Source organism: Elephantulus edwardii, unplaced genomic scaffold (genome assembly GCF_000299155.1).
Source record: "Elephantulus edwardii isolate Elephantulus edwardi_28Jun2011 unplaced genomic scaffold, EleEdw1.0 scaffold00005, whole genome shotgun sequence".
NCBI lineage: Eukaryota > Metazoa > Chordata > Mammalia > Macroscelidea > Macroscelididae > Elephantulus > Elephantulus edwardii.
The window spans coordinates 21,883,395-21,903,035 of record NW_006399755.1 but is presented as its reverse complement, the minus strand read 5'-3'; the positions used below and the strand labels follow the sequence as shown (position 1 = coordinate 21,903,035).

The 19,641-nt window shown below is 36.6% G+C and overlaps 1 protein-coding gene and 1 pseudogene across 3 annotated transcripts in view; both read left to right on the top strand.

Moving 5' to 3' along the window:
- The window catches only part of MIER1 (mesoderm induction early response 1, transcriptional regulator), a 71,499-nt gene extending 55,516 nt beyond the window's left edge, over positions 1 to 15,983 (top strand). For 2 of the 3 annotated variants that reach the window (XM_006879750.1, XM_006879751.1), the window contains exons 11-13: positions 1,528 to 1,655; positions 12,183 to 12,322; positions 15,633 to 15,961. In XM_006879750.1, coding sequence (XP_006879812.1) covers positions 1,528 to 1,655; positions 12,183 to 12,322; positions 15,633 to 15,961 — 597 coding nt within the window. Of the gene's footprint in view, positions 1 to 1,527; positions 1,656 to 12,182; positions 12,323 to 15,632 lie in introns of all 3 variants that reach the window. The other variant, XM_006879749.1, reaches the window with a different exon arrangement.
- Positions 6,939 to 11,742, top strand: LOC102855396 (annotated as a pseudogene).
- Positions 15,984 to 19,641: the final 3,658 nt, after the last annotated feature.

Here is a 19,641-nt window from a genome sequence, read left to right as displayed (position 1 = left end):
TATTGTGCTTCTGGATAGATCTTGACATAATCCTTTTTTTTTATGATGAGTCAAATACCTTTTCTCTTCCATTTGTAATAAGTAGATTATGTGACCTCAGCTCACTAATATCTAAGATCCTGATCTTTGTGGATTCCATTTCCTTTTTTAGAACTTGTAATTTTTCTAGATTCTTACATTCTGTTTTCCACATATTACTGGATATTTGCTGGTATTCTCATTTTTTTCTTATATAATTTTTATTAATTACTCAACTTTTAGCAATTGAAAATTTTTGAAAAATTTGAAGCAACTGAAAATACCATGGCTTGTACCAGAGGCACCTCAGTCTTTACAATGACATCTGTGATTTCATGGTTCAGACTGTATAGGTTGATTTAAATATTTGTCTGCTTCTTTAGCTTTGGTAGTTGGTACATACATTTAAACAGTAGCTTTATTAACAAGTCTTCCTTGCATAAATTTTTTTGTTTAATCTGTATTGGTATTCTCATTTTTATTCTTGTCACATCAGCAAATAAAAGTTCTTCATTGAATGAAAGCTTTACTCCATTTGTGTCATTTAGGGAGACACTACTTTGAGTAGGCAGCTATTCTCTAGTTGCATGTTAATGTCTTCCAACATGTTGAGATCCTTTTCCAGCCCTGTATCAGTGTTCCTCTGCTGTTTGTAGAGCATTCAAGGATTTATTACTTCAGAAATGGATGGCCATTTCTGCTTCATGGTCTGGCTTAATCTGGAAGCTCCACTGAACTCTATGATGTGTTTCCCTGCTGGTGTGAGATTCCAACAGCATAGCTTCTAGTGTCAAAACAGTATCTAAACCACCACAGTATGGTTCACTGGCAGAATGGTAGAACAGATTGTTAGCATTATTATAATAGCTTTTAACTCATTATGAAATAATCATAGTTCTCTTGAGAGTAAATTAAAAAAGGAGTCTGGATTACTGCTAGGACTAATTAAGAGGCTTGAAAGGGATTTTGAAGAATTGTAGGTACTTTATAAGTATTTCTGAAATGTTTATAATATTAATTTTCACTTAAATGTCAATAGATGAGTAGAAACGGATAATCACCTTTTAAAAAGTACAATGCTAACTATCTAAGGTCATTGTTGGCATTGTACAATTTCTTGTAAGACAGTTTAGAAAGAATAACTTTCAACACAACTGCTACAGTCTTGCATTTTATACATTGTCTTATGTATATAAGGAACCCAGATGGCCTTCTTGGCTAACTGCTCAACTCCTAACAGAATAATTGATTCAAACTCACAGTAGTGGCTCAGAGGAAAAAAAGACCTTGCAGTCAGCTCCTGTAAAAATTATAGCCTACAAAACCCTATGAGATATCACCCTAATCTGTTCCATATGGTCTCTGTGGTTAGAGTAGACTTCAAAGTACGTAACAATAACATCTTTTAAGAACAACACAAATTTCCTCTTCATCTTAATAGGTTTGTCATGAAATAATTCTTTTAAGGAAAAAAATGTTCTTAAAAGCAAATGCTTGCTTCTTTTATAGGTCCGAACAAGATCAGTTGGTGAATGTGTAGCATTTTATTACATGTGGAAAAAATCTGAACGCTATGATTTCTTTGCTCAGCAAACACGATTTGGAAAAAAGAAGTATAATCTTCATCCTGGTGTGACGTGAGTCTTTTCTTTCACAGCTATATGTGTGTATGTATAAAAATACACATATACATGTTTTATTCTTGTTAAGCTTTCATATATTTTTTCTTAGAAAACTAAGGGTTTTAGAAAGTTACATTTTCAGTAAGATAAGAGTTTATATCAGTATGAATTTAACTTTGCATCATAACAAATATAGCTAAAATTGAGAAGAATGAAAATTCCAGAACACTTAACTGTATTTGTGAAAAACCTATACCTAGCCTGTTGTGTGAGCAAGGGAACGCTGCATGGTTTAAAATTATGAAGAGTGTGTGTTAGGGTTGTATCTATTTTTTTTCTAATAAAATATTTTACTTTGTCATTTAACAAAAATTTACCAAAAAATTAGATTTTTATTCATTCATTGTTGCATATTTTACCCCCCTCTCCTTTCCCCCTTCCCAAGTTGACTTTTTCTTTTCATTTGTTTAGTTACAAAATTCTAATACAAATTCAAACAAATTCTTTCGATTTCCTTCATCCTCCCACCCATCAAATTGTACAACCCAATGATTAATCCCCTCTTTCCCCTGTACACCCACATCCCTCTGCTTCCAGCCTCTCCCACCCCTCCTGGTTCCTTGTACTCATTATACAGTAAAGGTCTTAACAGAATATTTATCCTTGTGTGACTGAGTTAGTTCACTCAGCATAATGCTATCCAGTCCCTCTGAAGTTAGGTAATAATTTACAAAGTTATTGCTCCTGTCTGCTGCATAGTATTCCATTCTGTGAATGCACCATAATTTTTTTTTTAATGTACCGTAATTTCTTAATCCATTCATTTGTGGTTGGACATTTGGGCTGTTTCCATGTTCTTGCGATGGTGAATATTGCTCCTATGAACATTGGTGTACAAAAGGTTGTAGCTTTTTTTTTCTCCATACTTATTAAATCTGTGTGCTGAGTTAATGATTTGAGAAGCTGACCCTAGAGAAGAATGTGGCATCAGGATTGGAGGAAACCCTTCAACCAGTAACTTCTATTATAAGGATGACACAAACTTGCTTGTTCAAAGTGAGGAGGACTTAAAGCACTTGCTGGTTTGGTTATATATTGCAGCCTTCAGTATGGATTACATCTCAACATCGATAAAACAAAAATCTTTGCCGTTGGCTCAGTGGGCAATATCATGATAGGTGAACAAAAGATTGAGACTTTGAGTTACGTCATCTTACTTGCATCTACAGTCAGAACACTTGGTACTAGCAGTCAGGAGATCAAGAAAAGCATTGCACTGGAAAAGTCTAGTCAGATACCCCTCCAAATTATTGAGGAGCCGTGATGTCAGTGTGAGGACTAAGATGTACTGGATTCAGGCCATAGTCTTTTTCAGTCATTTGCTAGGCATCTGAGAGCTGAACAATGAATAAGGATAAAAGAACAAAGAAATGTCTTGGAGAAGGGGTAGCCACAGTACTCCTTAGAGGCAAAGATGATGAAGCTTCATCTCTCATACTTCGGAGGAATGTATCTGTTTCATTGATTATCCAAAGGCATTGGACTGTTTGGATCACAACAAACTGTGGCTGACTCTGAGAAGAATGGGAATCCCAGGACACTTGATCATGCTAATGCGAAACCTATACTTGGACCAGGAGGCAGTCGTCAGAACACAGCAAGGAAACACTACATGGTTCAAAATTGGGAAGGGTTGTATGCCAGGGATGTGTCCTATCTCCTTACCTTTTCAATCTGTGTGCAGAACAGATTATCCTGGAGGCTGGGCTCTATGAGGAGAAGTGTGGCATCAGAATTGGTGGAAGATTCATCAACAGTCTGTGTTATGCAGATGACACAACCCTGCTTGCTGAAACTGAGGAGGACCTGAAACACTTGCTGCAGAGGGTCAAGGGCTGCAGCCTTCAGTATGGATTGAGGCTCAGTATCAAGAAGTCAGAGATTCTCAACACAGTTGGCAGCATCAGGACGGATGGTGAAGAGATTGATACTGTTCACAGCTTTAGTTTGCTTGGCTCCTCAGTCAACACTCTAGGCACCCGTAGCCAGGAAATTAAAAGATGTATTGCGATGGGAAAGTCTGCTGTTAGAGACCTCTCCAGAGTACTGAAGAGCAGTGGTGACACTCTGGAGACTAAGGTGTGCCTGATACAGGCCATGGTCTTTGCAGTCACTTGCTGTGCATCAGAGAACTGGACAATGACTAAGGAGGATAGAAGGAGAATTGATGCCTTTGAGCTGTAGTGCTGGAGAAGAGTATTGAGAATACCATGGACTGCTAGGAAAACAAACAGATTTGTCCTGGAAAGGGTTAAACCGGGTGGCTCCTTGGAGGCAAGGATTCTGAGGCTCCGTCTAACATACTTTGGACATGTTGTGAGGAGAGACCGGTCCTTGGAGAAGGACATCATGCTTGGGAGGGTGGAGGGACAGCACAGGAGAGGAAGGCCCTCTATGAGGTAGTTTGATTCTGTGACTGGAGTAATGGGGGTGGTTGTGTTGGAGACAGTGAGACTGGCACAGGATAGAGCAGGGTTTAGGGCTGTTGTACGTAGGGTCACAATGAGTTGCAGGCGACTCGGTGGCACATAACAACAGCATGAGTCATACTCACCTTGATGGCATCTAACAACTACATATATTCACTTCTTGGGGTAAATTTACTTTCACAGTCTTATAAAAACTTTGTAAACCACAATTCATATTCTTTGCAGTCCCATTGCTATCATTAAAGCAAGAGTTGGAGTCTGTGTGTTGAGTACATAGCTCTAAGAAGAAACGGAGCAGAGCTGTTGTCAGTGCATGGTTTTGTTGAATTCTATACCATTTAGTATAACCATTTTCAGTCATGACATTAGAAGAGAAATGAAGAGAGAGTGCATTTTATAAAACTATAGGACCATATGCCAGTTGTTATGTGCCAGCAAGTCACCTGCAACTTAGAGCAACTCTCTGCACAATAGCTCTTGAACCCCAGATACAGTCTCACTGTCTCTGACACACCTAACCCCTTTAATCTAGTTCCTGTCTCTGACACACCTAACCCCTTTAATCTAGTTCCTGTGTCAGTCCATCTCATTTATGGTCTTCCCCACTTGCACTGTGTCCCTCCACCCTTCCAAGCATGATATCCTTTTCCAAGGACTGGTCCCTCATGGCAGCATGCCTTAAGTAAGGTGAGATAGAGCTTCGAAACTCTCACCTCTAAGGGGCAGCTTGATTTCACCCTCTCTAGGACAAACCTGTTTCCTCTCTTGGCTGTCACTGGAATGGTCAATACTCTTCTTGCAGCACCACAACTCAGAGACATCAAGGAATTGCAAAGACCATGGGCTGGATCAGGTGCTCCTTAGTTTTCTCCAAACTGCCATCATTGCTCTTCAGCACTCTGTAAAGTTTTTTGACAGCAGATTTTCCCAGTGCAGTTTGTTTTATTAGTACTGGTGCCACGAGTGTAGAATCTGGGACCAAGCAAGTGGAAGTTGTTAATAATTTCACTCTCTTCTCCATCTATCATGGTGCTGCCATTTGGTCAGTGGTGAGAATCTTTTGTTTTCTTGATGTTGAGCTTCAATCTATATTGAAAACTACAGTGCTTTACTTTCTTCTGCAGCAAACGATTCATGCCCTCCTCATTTTTGGCAAGCAAGATTATGTCATCTGTATAATGTAGGTTGTTGATGACTCTTCCTCCAAATCTGATTCCACATTCCTGAATGGCTATTCTCCCTAGGTATGGAAACAAGACACATCCCTGATATACTCTTTTTTTTTTTCCTCCATTTTGAACCATACAATGTTCCTTGCACTGTTCAGAGGACTAAGTATAGGTTACTCAGGAGCACAATCGGGTATTCTGGAAATCTCTTCTCAAGCTTAACTGCGGTTCGTTGTGATCCACACAGTCATATGTCAATGAAGCACAAATAGGCATTCTTCTAGTATTCTTTTGCTCTCAGCCAGGATCCATTTGACTTTGACTATGATGTCCCTAGTGCCACAACCTCTTCTAAACCCAGTTTGTATTTCTGGTAATTCTCTGTCAATGCACTTTTCCAGTCGTTTCTGGATAATCTTCAGGATTTTGCTTGCACGTGATACTAGTGATTCTGTTTGATCATTTCCACACTCTGTTGGATCACTTTTTTTTTTTTTTTTAGTATGGGGATGAATACGGATCTCTTTCAGTCAGTTGGCAAGGTAGCTGTCTTCCAGATTGCTTGACACAGTCTGGTGAGCACTTGCCTGTGCAGTATCTGTTTGTTGAAATACATGAATTGGTATTTCATCAATTCCTGGGGATTTGTTTTTTTGCCAGTTCCCTTAAGAGCAGCTTGAACTTCCTTTATCACCATTGCCCCCTGTTCATGTGCTGTTTTCATGACATTCTTGTGTGTCATCCAGTTGTTTTTGGTATAGTGACTGTTGTTGTTGTGTACTGTCTAATTAGAATCAATCCATCCTTCTGTGAAACAGCTGGTGCCCTTGAACCGTTTGCCTTTGGAGTTGCAGTGCAGCTTCTTGCCACTAGGCCACCAGAGCTCACAGTGACTTTGTAGGCACCATTTTAGAGTGAAGAAGTTAACATTTTTTCCTTGCCCAGTCTGCTTTTGATCCTTGAAACCAAAATAAGATTCCAGTGGAAATTCTATAAAAAGGGAAAGGTACTTAGAGATGTTAGTGGATCACATTATATTTCTTTTTTGGTGACAAGCTTTCTGTAGAAGGGGGGTCATGTACATTGTGACTTCTTCTCAAATTTCCTGAAGCTAACTTTATGTGAGTAATAGTAATTACTAGTTGAACCATAACATACTCCCAGTGAGAAAAGTATGGATTCTTAGTATATTTATGCAAAGGGCCTTTTATGTTTAATCCATCATCTGCATGCCAAGTGCTTTTAACCTTTTATGTAAAACACCCCTTTAATTTACCTTTTGCACACACAAGTAATTTGTTAATAAAAATTTGTAGTGAGTCCTTTGTCTCAAAGTGGTTTCTTTAAAATGATGATTTATTGTTAGAATAAAATTTCTTTTATTATACTCTTCTTGATGAGCTCCTATTTACAGAATAAAATAATGAACAAAAATGTGTTAATTTTGCCAGTGTCTAACCATTTCTAAGGCTGATCAAATAACTGTTTGAATAATGTACATCTTTGCATATTTAATTGGGTTTCTTCAAACTGTTGTGCTAGGTTGTTACTTGGTAATATTCATTAATGACCAGTATCTCTGCTGGTCCCTACTCTGAAGGGTCAAACACTAAAACTCAAAATAAGCAAAAGGGGAATACATGGGTAGAGTTGCCTTTGAAATCATAAGACAGTGAACTGTGTTCATTCCCCATTATTTAGCAGTAGACCAAGTTTTATCTGATTGCTTATGGTTATTAAATTTGTAAGCGTTTATTTGTGTGTGGATTTTTAAATTCATTTATTAGTAGTGTAAAGACTTCATAAAAAGGAACTAAAACTCTGCCTAATGTTGTAGAACTAAATACCAGTCTGCAGAATATACCTAAAAGGAACCATGATTCTCGAGCCATTTTATAAGGAAAAGCAGTAGTAACATCTTTTGGTTTTTTTTACACTCATTTCAGAAGTGAGGTTCTCTCATGAATTGCAGTCCATCAGTCATTAACAACAGTAAGAACATAAGAATTACCATACTGGGTCAGACCCATCATGGTTCATCCAGTTTTGTTTTGGTTTTTTTAAGAAAGCATCTCCAAGGATAGTTTTATAAGCTGGCTTAATTGGTCCTCTCTGATTCTACGAGGAACAGATTAAGTAGGGATACGCAGTCATACATTTTCATTTTCTCTGATAATTTCTCAATACTTGTGAATACTTTTTGAAGACATACCTATACCTCATTTCCTCTTAAGGTTAAGCATTCTAAAAGTGGAGTAGCCACAGTTAAGCTACAAGTAATCTGTCTTTTTTTTTTAAGAGTTTACAGCAGTCTCCTCTTAGTGTAGAATATGAGGTGAGCAAATTTTCACCTCATTACAAAGTTTTTAAATAAACTGAAATGTCATAATTTTTAACTCATCTTTAGCTATCTTATGTCTTCTCTAAAAGCAGAAATAGCAGTGAGAGAAATTTTTCCCTCCGTAGATGAAGAACCATAGTTTTCTATAAGCATGATGGTTTGGTTTGGTTTGGTTTGGTTTGGTGTGGTTTTTTGGGGTTTTTGGTTTTTTTTTTTTTTACTTCTACGGGCTTCTCTGTTAATGGTTGCACTTTAAGAGACTGCATAGGCCATTAAATTAGTCCCTTTAGAGAAAAATATGAATGGACTTTGTTACCCTCTTTTTTAGATCAAATTCAATACTTTTAGAGTGCATTTTTCCCTATTCTTTTTATTTGTTTACAGGATGAAACCCATCTATCCTTTTTCTTGAGTCTTTAAAAAGATCTTTTTCCCTACTTTGAAAAATTGAGAGTCATAAGAAAATTTGAGCATTCACTGTGAAACATTACCTTCCAAAAAATAATGTAAAGTTTATTTTTGCCTTCTCAAAAAAATAATATAAACACTTAAAAAGAATTTAGCACAACTGAATGCTGCCCCCAGCCTGATTCTCCATTCTCCTCCTTTAAGCATTTTGGGTGCCATTAATATTTTTTAATAATATTCTTTCGTAATACTGTTACTCTTATGTGTGTATTCATCTAAGCTTTCTTAACTTGGCTTCCAGAACCCTCCATTATCCAGTTTAACCAAACCAACTTTTATTTCCCCAGATTTCTCATTCTGTATCTTTGTCCCTTTTAATCTTAGCTCATGCAATCGCTTTGGCATTGACCGTGCTATTTTTATATGCTTAGTATGTGCTACTCAATTTTTTATGTATTTTTTCTTTGATATTACGTAATTTTGTGTACCTCAGCGAATATTGGAATTTTCTTTTGGTCTTATAACTGTCCTTATAATATACTCTCTGTAGCCGGGGGATTGCTTTCCTTTGGTCATTGAATCCGAACTCATAGCAGCTCTATGGCATAAAATAGAACTGCCCTAAAAGGATCTCAATATTTTAATGTTTGCAAACGAAGGCCACGATATCTTTCTCTCATAGGTTCAAACTGTTAAATCACTGTATCACCAGACTTCTTTATTCTAGTTTTTCTGAAACTAAAATAAATTTGTTGTTGCTAGTATGACTGTCGAGTTGCCTACAGCATCGATCTCTGTTAACCCTAGTCATTGAGTCAGTCCATCTCACTCAGAGTTGTCTTTTTCTGTGCTGTCCCTCCACTCTTCTAAGCATAAAATCCTTACTTCTAAGGAGCAACTTGGTTTCACCATCTCCAGAACTCCTCTCTAGCACCACAACTCAAAGGCATTGATTCTTCTATCATCCTTAGTCACTGCCCAGCTCTCCGATGCATAACAAGTAATTGCAAAAGACCCTGGACTGAATCAGACATACGGTATTCTCCAGACTGACATTACTCTTCAGTACTCTGAATAGATCCCTGACCACAGATTTTCCCAGTGCAATTCTTCTTTTGATTTCCTAACTGCTGGTGCTACAACCGTTGTTTGTAGAACCAAGCAAGATGAAATGTTGACAATTTCAATGTCAGTTGGCCCTGTTGTGAGAATCTTGTTTTTCTTGATGTTGACCTTTAATCCATATTGAAGATCCCCTTGACCTTCTGCAGCAAAGACCTCAGGTCCTCCTCAGTTTCAGCAAGCAAGCAAGGTTTTGCCATCTGCATAATCTAATGCAGATCATTGATGAGACTTCCTTCAATCCTGAGTTAGTAAATGGATATTTAAACTTTGTAGGCTATAAAATGCGTTATGCAGATGACACAACCCTGCTTGCTGAAAATGAAGAGGCCCTGAAGCACCTGCTGCAGAGGGTCAAGGACTGCAGCCTCCAATATGGATTGAGGCTCAATGTCAAGAAGACAAAGATTCTCACCACTGGACCAATTGGCAGCATCAGGATGGATGGTGAAGAGATTGAGATTGTTCACAGCTTTAGTTGGCTTGGCTCCATAGTCAACACTCTCGGCACCTGTAGCCAGGAAATTAAAAGATGTATTGCAATGGGAAAGTCTGCTGTTAGGGACCTTTCCAAAGTTCTGAAGAGCAATGGTGTCTCTCTGGAGACTAAGGTGCATCTGATACAGGCCATGGTCTGCTATCACTTGTTATGTATCAGAGAGTTGGACAGTGACCAAGGAGGATAGAAGGAGAATTGATCCCTTTGAGCTGTGGTGCTGGAGAAGAGTATTGAGAATACCATGGACTGCTAGGAAAACAGATTTATCTTGGAAAGGGTTAAACCGGGTGGCTCCTTGGAGGCAAGGATTCTGAGGCTCCGTCTAACATACTTTGGACATGTTGTGAGGAGAGACCGGTCCTTGGAGAAGGACGTCATGCTTGGGAGGGTGGAGGGACGGCTCAGGAGGGGAAGGCCCTCTGTGAGGTGGATTGATTCAGTGACTGGGGTAATTGGGATGGAAGTGTCAGAGACAGTGCGATTGGCACAGGAAAGGGCAGAGTTTAGGGCTGTTGTACATAGGGTCGCTATGAGTCGCAAGTGACTCGACGGCACATAGCAACAACAAGGCTATAAACTAGCATCAAGGACTCTCCTTCATAGAGTCTTGTGATCGCCTGCAACTCGATGGCACTTAACAACAATAACATCAGAATGAGAGATCAGTGGCCCAGTGGACAGAAAGCAATGCTACCAAGCCAAAGGTGGGTGACTTTTAATCCACAGCCCTTGGGCTTGTCTTTCATTGTTTTTGTTCAGACATTCCTCTAGGTCGAATAGCCCTGGTGTAGAAGTTGCCATACAGTGGTCACTTCTGGTTGCTATGAAGCTGAACCCTGTGACACTGATGTGTGAAATGTGTTAATGGCTGGTTACCCAATGCAGACAGAGAGTGGGTTGGAGCTCCCTGATGAAAACAGTCTTGGAAGGAGAGTGGCATCCACTTCCGTAATAGCTTGCCTCTGGAAACCCTGTGAACCTGGAGAGGAAGAAAGGCACCCAAGCGTCAAGGATTCTCCTTCATAGGGTAGCCTGCAACTCTACGGCACTTAACAACAACAGGCTATAAACTTGCAGGAACAGAATGGGCAGTCTCTTCTCATGCAATTAACTGCCTATGAAAACTCCGTTAGGGTCATATGTAGGTAGGTTTGACTCTACAACACAACAGGCTATAAACTGTTGAAATTACTAAGCTATGCTGTTATTAGTGGAGACAGTGAGTAATTGGATGAATATGGCTATGGTATAGTAAAATGTATTAACATAAACAGATGGCCTTTGACTGTACCGTATTTTATAGTAACCTAATACTGTGATTTATAAAACACTTTAATGCACATATTTGATAAAACAACTCAGTAGTAGTAGGATTTGGATTGATGTAGTGCTCTCAACAAATAAGACAGCTGAGGTGTAATCAAAGTGGAATATCAGGAAAATGGCCCATTATTTTCAGAACTCAGATTTTACCCAAGAGCTGCAAAACAAGATTATCAAGGATTGGATCATGCTCAAGCAGCTTGATTATTTACAAATTCCTTTGTTTCATGGATCTGGTCTGACCATGTTCAAGGGAAGAAGTTACATAATTATGGTATTGAAAAGACTGGGAGTAAATCTGCAGAAGATCTTAGACTTGAATGGCACCTTTAAGAAGCTGATGGTCCTGCACATAAGTATCTGAATGTTTGATGTAGTAGAATACATACATGAAAATGAATATGCTCATGGTCATAAAAAAGCAGCAAATCTACTTTTAGGTACAAAAGTCCAGATAGGTTTATTTTGCAGATTATGAATAGATATTGTCCCAACAGGAACCACAAACAGTATTGGGAATATCCTAAAAAGAGCCGTATTGGGACAAGGGAATTTACTAGCCTGGATGCCCACAAGGGAGTCTCCCTGTCCAGACGGAATGACCTGGAGATCCTTGGCTATTGCATGTTTTGGTGGGACTGTGGGAAGCTTCCCTGGGAACGCGCCCTAACAGACAACATTACTGTGCAGAGGGCCAAAAACAAACCTGCTGGACAAGCACGCCGAGTCTGTGCTTAATTGGGCACCTTAACTGTGTATTTTTACAGCTCCCTCATAGTTTTTCTTTTGGTGTTGATATTTCTTGTATTTTCTCAGAAGATAGAAAATAAAATCTTTTTTTTTTTTTTTCCTTCAAATCCTGTTGGTACTCAAAATGCTTAGAGAAATGGGAGTCAGGCTAATCATCCAGAAGGCTTGGGCAGCATTCAATTGTGCTAAATTAATGTATTGTTTAAAGTGTACATTTTTTTAGCTATTTGGAAGATAGTATTTTACAGTGATGTTTAAATTTTCATACGATTCTTCCTTTTTCAAGTACAGAACAGGTAAGAGCTTTATAAAGACTAGGAAGAAAAGTGATAAATATACTGTAATTTGGTAAGCAAATATAAAGTATGTGTTGGTCTAAATTGCGTTTGCTTCTTCTTGTATTTGAAAATTAATTTTCTGTTATTTTACTTCATGTTTAAGGGATTACATGGATCGTCTTCTAGATGAAAGTGAAAGTGCTGCTTCTAGTCGAGCACCATCCCCTCCTCCAACTGCCTCAAATAGTAGTAACAGCCAATCTGAGAAAGAAGATGTCACTATAAGCAATAGTAATCAAAATGGTAAGCAGACGAAACAACACTTACTCTTCCTCATGGAAGGTCATTTCCTTTCACAAATTCAGGGAATTCTGTTTGGATTTCTTTCAAACTTTCAGAGCAGAAGTTGAAATAATTCAAAATAGCCAAATAAAGAATACAGACATATTAACACATACACACTACAAAGATTCCAATTGACATCACTTAAAAAATAACATTTATTGCTAACTCAGTCCCACAAGGACAAATATTATATAAAACCATTATTGTAGAATGAGGATAAGGACCCAAAGGGGGGAGAGTATGGAAGCAGATTGATGAGTATGTGCAGGAGGAGGGCTTGTACAATTTGGGGGTGGTAAAGGAAATTGGAAGAATCTGTCCTGGAAAACAGTGTATTTTAATTTTGTAAATAAACTAATTTTAAAAAAATGAAGCTCAAAAGATATTACTATAAAAGTTTGTTATAATTTTACTATAAATATTTTTTTAATTTGGGTTATAAATTTGACTTCTAAATTGCAACACTTGTAAAAAAATTTTTATCAAATGATTTCAACAAAGCAATTTAACATAATCACTGTTTTCTAAAAAAAATACTTTTACTGTATGTTAGTAGGTCATAACTTAATTGAAGGGTTTGCTTTGATATTTCTGTTAATTCTTAGGCCAAAACCCTAGAATACTCTGCTATTTTACAGTAGGAATATAAAGATATTATGTAGTACCTTGTGATGATATAACACTTTTATCAAGAAAATGCTTTAAACATAGAGATGAAAATTAGTAATTTTTAATAGCATCATAATCTTGGAGTATGAGAAAATAAAAACCTGTCAACCTATAAATACTCCTTTGATTTTTCTTTATAATAAAACCCATCCTGGTATGTTGTAGAGTTAGATCTGGTGGCAAGGTGTTTAGGGAAGAATGTTTTGCTGCCATTCCAAAGGCAAGTGACATGAATATACTAGCTGCCGCTCCACAGAACAGTGATGGGTGGTTCTGTCTTGTGCAGTTTACACCCATTGAAAACCCACTTTAGGTTCAGCACTTGAGTTGATTTTTGAGTGAGTCTTGAGGTTTTTATGTGAGATTCAGACAATGGTCTTATTGAAAATAGTAGGACCAGAGATTATTGTGCTGGTCATCAAAACCTAGGAGGAGATTATTTTGATTTCTACTTTCAAAAAATGAACTTCCTAGTGAAAAGAATGTAACAGAAAATAATAAGCCCCTCCCACATTCTTCAAGACGAATGTAAATTAGCCTTGCCCACATGCTTTGTTTTCTTTCATCCCCTGTATCCCCTCTCCAAACTAGAATGGTATGAAAAATCTGAAATTTGGTCTCAAACAGGAGGTTGGTCTCAAACAAGCCCTCCTGTAGTGTGTGTATAATTTCATTAGTTCTTGGAAGCTCTTACGGCTTAGTTGTAAGGAGTTACGCCGCCAAAGCAAAGGCACACGGTTCAAATCTACCACCTGCTCTGCAGGAGGAAAATGGGCTATCTCCTGCTATGCCATTTACTGCCTCTAAAAACATGCTGGAGGGTCAACAATGGGTCATTTCCAACTCAACAGTATACAGCAGCACACTCTTCCCTCACTGCTTTTGTAAAAGCAAATACAACTAAAACGGGAACCATTTCCTGGCCCAGAAAAGGTATTGCACATAACAATCTCGTGCCATCACACATCCATCCTAATATGTAGTTGCTAAGAGTCTTACCTTGGAACCAGAAGTAGAAAATGAAGAAGACAGAGTTGGTACTACTTTAGTTTCTTATAACTAAAACAATTGCTTAAGTTATTTGTTTATCCTTACTTCATTTTTTTAAACTATTTGTTGGTAGCATGATGGTAGTCTGGAAGAGTCTTCATGAGTTTCTGTAAAGCTACTCAGTAGCCTAGGAGCTGTTTACATTAAGTGCTTATGAAGATTTCTCAATTTCAAGAGAGCTCTGGTGGCCTAATGGCAAGAAGTTGTGCTGCAATCCCAAAGGCATGTGGTTCGAATCCACCAGACGCTCCTCTGGAGGAGGAGAATTCTGTGCCATTCTGATTTGATCTGATTCAGTGGCACATAACAAGGAAAAAAGGGGTGGGGATTTCCAAGTTAAGGAAAAAGGAATTTGGCAAACCTAGTTTCATTTATGTTGTAATGGGCTTTAATTTGTGCCTTGAAATTTTATTGTAATTCTAGACCTAATTTCTTACCTCACTTAGCTCCTTTAGCCCATTATTATGGACACTTAGGAAGCATTAGTGGCATGGTCCCTGAGAGTTGCACTTTCATTCCAAGGCCATGCCTCTGGCAGGTCAGATCTTCCAGTAGCTCCAGATGAGAAGGATGGACAGTTTTCTCCCATGCTTCAGAAACTCAATAGATCGATGTGAGTATGTCCTGGCTTGACGATAGGAGTTTTTTAATTACCGTAAAATCATTTTGTGAATGCCAGATTATACATAACCTCATGTGCATTCATGAGAGCACATTTTTTGGAATGCATTTTGGAACTCCTCTCATGTTAAGTATTTTATTAAATTTGGGTTACCTCTAATTGCTCATTCTACAGTGTTGTCTCCTGTCGAAGTTGGTTTTTACTCAGTGACTGCATGTGATAGAGTATAACTGCCCCATGGAGTTTTCTTGGATGTAACCTTTATAGGACCTCACCATGGGTGGGTTCAGACTGCAGACCTCTGAGTTAGCTCCCAAGTATTTAACCATTGTTCTGCCAGAGTCTTTAAATATGTATTCTTTTGATTTTATAGTCAACTCTAAAATGATCTGTTTATTTTTTTTTCTTCCTTTCATTAAAATAATTGTCTCCTTATTTTTCTTACCCTTTACAGAAGAAATTTTGTGTTGTATTAGCGTTTTCAGGTGTTTGGACAGTAAAGCATTAATTTTAACATTGTGACAGATTTTTTATTTTTTAATATACTTCAGATGAATATAGTTTATAATCTTTACTGCAAAGGTTCATGTACCCGTTACATAAGAAATGAATATATGGGGTTCTTATTTTATAAGAAAACTTAAGCTTATATAAGAGGGAGGAAATTAGAAAGTTAGGGCTGCTGAACTGTTTCTTTTTATCACATAACAACAAACAAATTGAATGCTTTTATACTCCAGAATATAATCTTAGTTCTGTTACTTAATCTTCAAAACCACAAACCCAATTGTAATATGTGACAACAGCCAGAATTCAAATTATATGTTTACACTGATTTGATGCCTCACTTCCAGCAATGAAAAACTGTTACACAGTAGTTGCAAATAGAACTTTGTGTCAGTTTCATTTGTGTCTTTTCCAATTTAGGGGTGTCATCTAATGGACCAGGTGAAATACTAAACAAAGAAGATGTAAAAGTTGAAGGATTACATATTAATGGACCAACTAGTGGGAGTAAGAAACCACTTCACACAGATGTGGATACTAATGGTTATGAAACAGATAACCTTACCACTGATACAAAACTTGCCCATATGACTGCAAGAAATGAAAATGATTTTGAGGAAAAAAATGAGAGACCTGCTAAAAGGCGAAGGATAAACAGCAATGGAAAAGAAAGTCCAGGTTCTTCTGAATTTTTCCAAGAAGCAATCTGCCATGGAAAATTTGAAGAACTTGAAAACATAGATGACTAAATTTTAGACCTGTTTTACTTTCCTGGTATGACTAAAATTTTCAGGGTTGATGGGTTACCTTAAAAGTTCATTTACTTGATGCATTTGTTTAAAATTTGAAACTTTGAATTAAGCCTAACTTTAGGAACTAAGGTTTCATAAATTCTGTCTTTTACAGATTTTTTTTTACCCTAAAACTGTCAAGAGAACCTTTAAAGAAGATATTTTAGTAAATTTGCGTGAACTAAAAGTATGTACCTTTTCACTCGATGTATTAACCACAAAATTTCACTGCAAGATACTTTAGTTTGATGAAAAAGGGAAAAAAAATATGTTTAAATTTCTGCTTTACACCAATTTTCCTGAGTGTCATGAAATATTTTTTTATAACATTTTTCCTCTCTATACAAATTGAGTGTCATCATTAAGGAAACCCTTATGAATCCTGAAAGTTATGCTAGCATGATTTTTTTTATATATATAGAAGTTTAAAAATAAACCAAGTCAGGTTTGTATATGTAAAATTGTTGACATCAATGATGTCTTTCCATATTCTTATCTGGGCTTAAAAAATACATTCTGTATTTTTCCAGATTCTTTGTAGCCTTTGAAAGATTTTTACAGTACATATGTCTTGACTGAGCTGTCCTTTAATACAGAAGCTTGTATAATTTTCTTAACTTGTACAGTTGGTCAACTTTTATGAGAGCAATTGATATTCTAAGTGTGTCAGCTTTCATTTTATTTTGCTAAGATTTTTTAATGAATTTTTAAGTGTTTGTGTAGTACCTAAGTCATGTTTCAAATCCAGGTGGTAAAAGCATTCATAAGCAATTGTGAAAATTTGTTTTTAAAATTTCTACTTAAGGAAAAATAGTTTGAGAATTCTGAAATTAAGCTTTATGCTTAAATCTCATGGTTTGCATTTGGTATAATTTTCAAAGTTATTTTTTAAGAAAAAAGTTTAATGCCAGCTTAAGTGTTTAAATATCATGCTGACCAGAATTCTATTCAGTTATTTTTATATACATTATAAAATTGCCCATTTTTGCATTAAATAAATGGGAGAAGGTCAAGTAAATAATATTTAGATATTGACACACCCAAGGAGTACAAATTTTTGGCTGACAATGTTGATTTTATGTGGAGAGAAAATATTGAAGTTAGAAAAGTTTTCAAAATTCTTCAGTTAAAATCTTGTTTTTAAGAATCAGTGCTGTATTTAAAAATTAAAAAATGTGAAGTCTTTGTAGATGCAGATTTAAAATAATTAGAAGCTACACAACAGCCCTTGGTCAGTGTGATTGCAAATAGGATTATTCATTAGTGTAGCCTTGCAAGAGTGCCATTTTATTTTTAGTGCAAAATTCTTGTTAAAAAGTGTAGTTTTATACAGCTGATAGACCAACCTATATCTAAACTTTTATAAAAGATTAAAAATTATTCTTGTTTTTATCACACAAGCATACACCAAATGCTTCTCTCAAAGGTTCATTTTCAGCTATCAATTCAAGAGCCGGTGTCTTTAAAAAAATCTGGTCTGTTTTATTGGCTCTACTGTCTAATACAATTGAGTAGAGGCTTGCACTGAGAAATTATGGTTTGGGCCTTATCCCCATGAAGTATTACAACTCAGATATGTTTGCATTGATTCCCTTCTCAGATGTGATTCCCGCCTTCCTCCCCTCGACCCCATACAGTGTTAAAATTTACTTTCTAACACTTCATATAATGTGCATTTACTTAACCAAGTAAATCAGAATTTTGGGTGGAAATGTTAAGTTTAAGGTTTTTAGTTATTTTTGTTTTGGATTAACTGAAATTTTAATTTATCCAGAATGGCAGTCAGTAGTATCTTTCACAGATGGTCACAATCTATATTTTACATAAGATATGATTAAAATATCCAAAATATCCTCACTCTCTATCAGAGATGGTCTGTCTGTAGAAATGTTTTCAAAAGAATGATGGGGTTGTGCATTTTTTTTTTAGCTTTATTGCAATTTTAGAGATGCCACTTTCTCCTGTTTTAGAAGATGTGTTTTATTTGCTGATTTGTAAAGTTCTTGCAATCTAAAATTACAAGGATGTTTCAAATACATTCTCAGGCATGTGTGCAAATACAGCACATGTATACATGTTTGGAAATTTTACTTTATCTTACCTTTTTAAAGAATGCCTAATGAAAGACATTTCACTATTATAATGCATAATGCTCAGCTTTTCATAAATATTCAGTTGTATTTTGTATTTATACGGTATTTCACACAATGCTTTGTTCTTCATAGCCACTGTAACTTGATAAGTTATCGTGTTACTTAAAATTTTACTAATATCATGAATTTAATTTGCTTAGGGTTTAGTATCTGTTTTAACTGTTGATTATGTTGAGAAAAGAAACCTTTGTTAATAGTTACTTCGTTTCTCTCAGTCCATCTCAGCCCCAGCAAAGCACCCTCCTTTTCATTTGGCATGGTATTCTACTTCATGATGTTTTTTTCAAATAGAGTTTGGGGTCTACAACTTGATTCAACACAAATCTGTTGAGCTTAAAAAAAATAATATTTGAATACTTAAATAGGCATTTAAAAGTTATGAATTAGGTGTTTCTAAATTTATGCATAGTAATTTTGCACTGTCAAATTAATTCCCTTTCCTATTCCCTTCCTGCCATTCTGAATATGCTTATTAAAATATTTTTAAACATACTTGTCTACATAATGCTGTCTGAATAATTTCATTCAATTTATTGAGTAGATTTTAAGTTTATATGGTAAACATTGCTTGCAGTGCACATTTGATTATATAATTGTTGCTTCTAAAACTTATAAACATGTTGCATGAAGTTGTTTCTCCACAGTTCTTGGTCCCTTTATCTTATCTTGGATGATAAAATTTTTGTTTTACTTAAATCCCTCTCTCCCCAGCAATCCTTTAGTCTGTGGGCCTCTATTTACCCTTGTTTCTCTCCCTCTGGACTATATAATTAAAAATAAATTGTGTCTTTGATTTGCAGTGTACTTCATATCACATAATATTTTTCAGAACTCTTGTTTTATCAATACTTACTCTTCTAGTAACAGAATATTAGAAATAGACATTTCATGTGATCCAAGTTATTTAATTTTCATAAGCAGTAGTTGAGATGTATGCTGGTGACCCTTGTGCATCACTGCTAAATGCTGGCTCAGAGATAGTGAGGGTCCCCCTAATGTATTTTATATTTGTGAAAAACACTAGTGTGGAAAAATAATGAGGGAGGAACAAAGACCTTACTATGCCTCTTGGACTGCCAAAAGAACAAACAGTTCCTCTTGGAGGAAATGCAACTAGAGTGTTCTTAGAGGCCAGAATGGTAAATTTTTGAGCATACTACATACTCTGAGCAGGTTGGGAAAAGTTGTGGGTCAGTGGTGGGCTCGAGCATGGCAAAGACAGAGGATGGCACAGTACAGGGCTGGGTGTCCATGTTCATAGGGTCACTGTGAGTTATAATTAACTCAGTGGTACTTAGTATTATCTCTCAAAATGACTTTTTGTATCACATTCTCCCAGGGAATTAGACTGTTCCCTTTGACACCCTGATGAGAATACACTTTTCCATGGATTCTATTAAAATGCAGATTTTGATAGAATATAAAGTATATTGGAGGTGAAAAGGCAAATTCAGATTAGAAGGTCAACCTCAAATGAACTTGTTC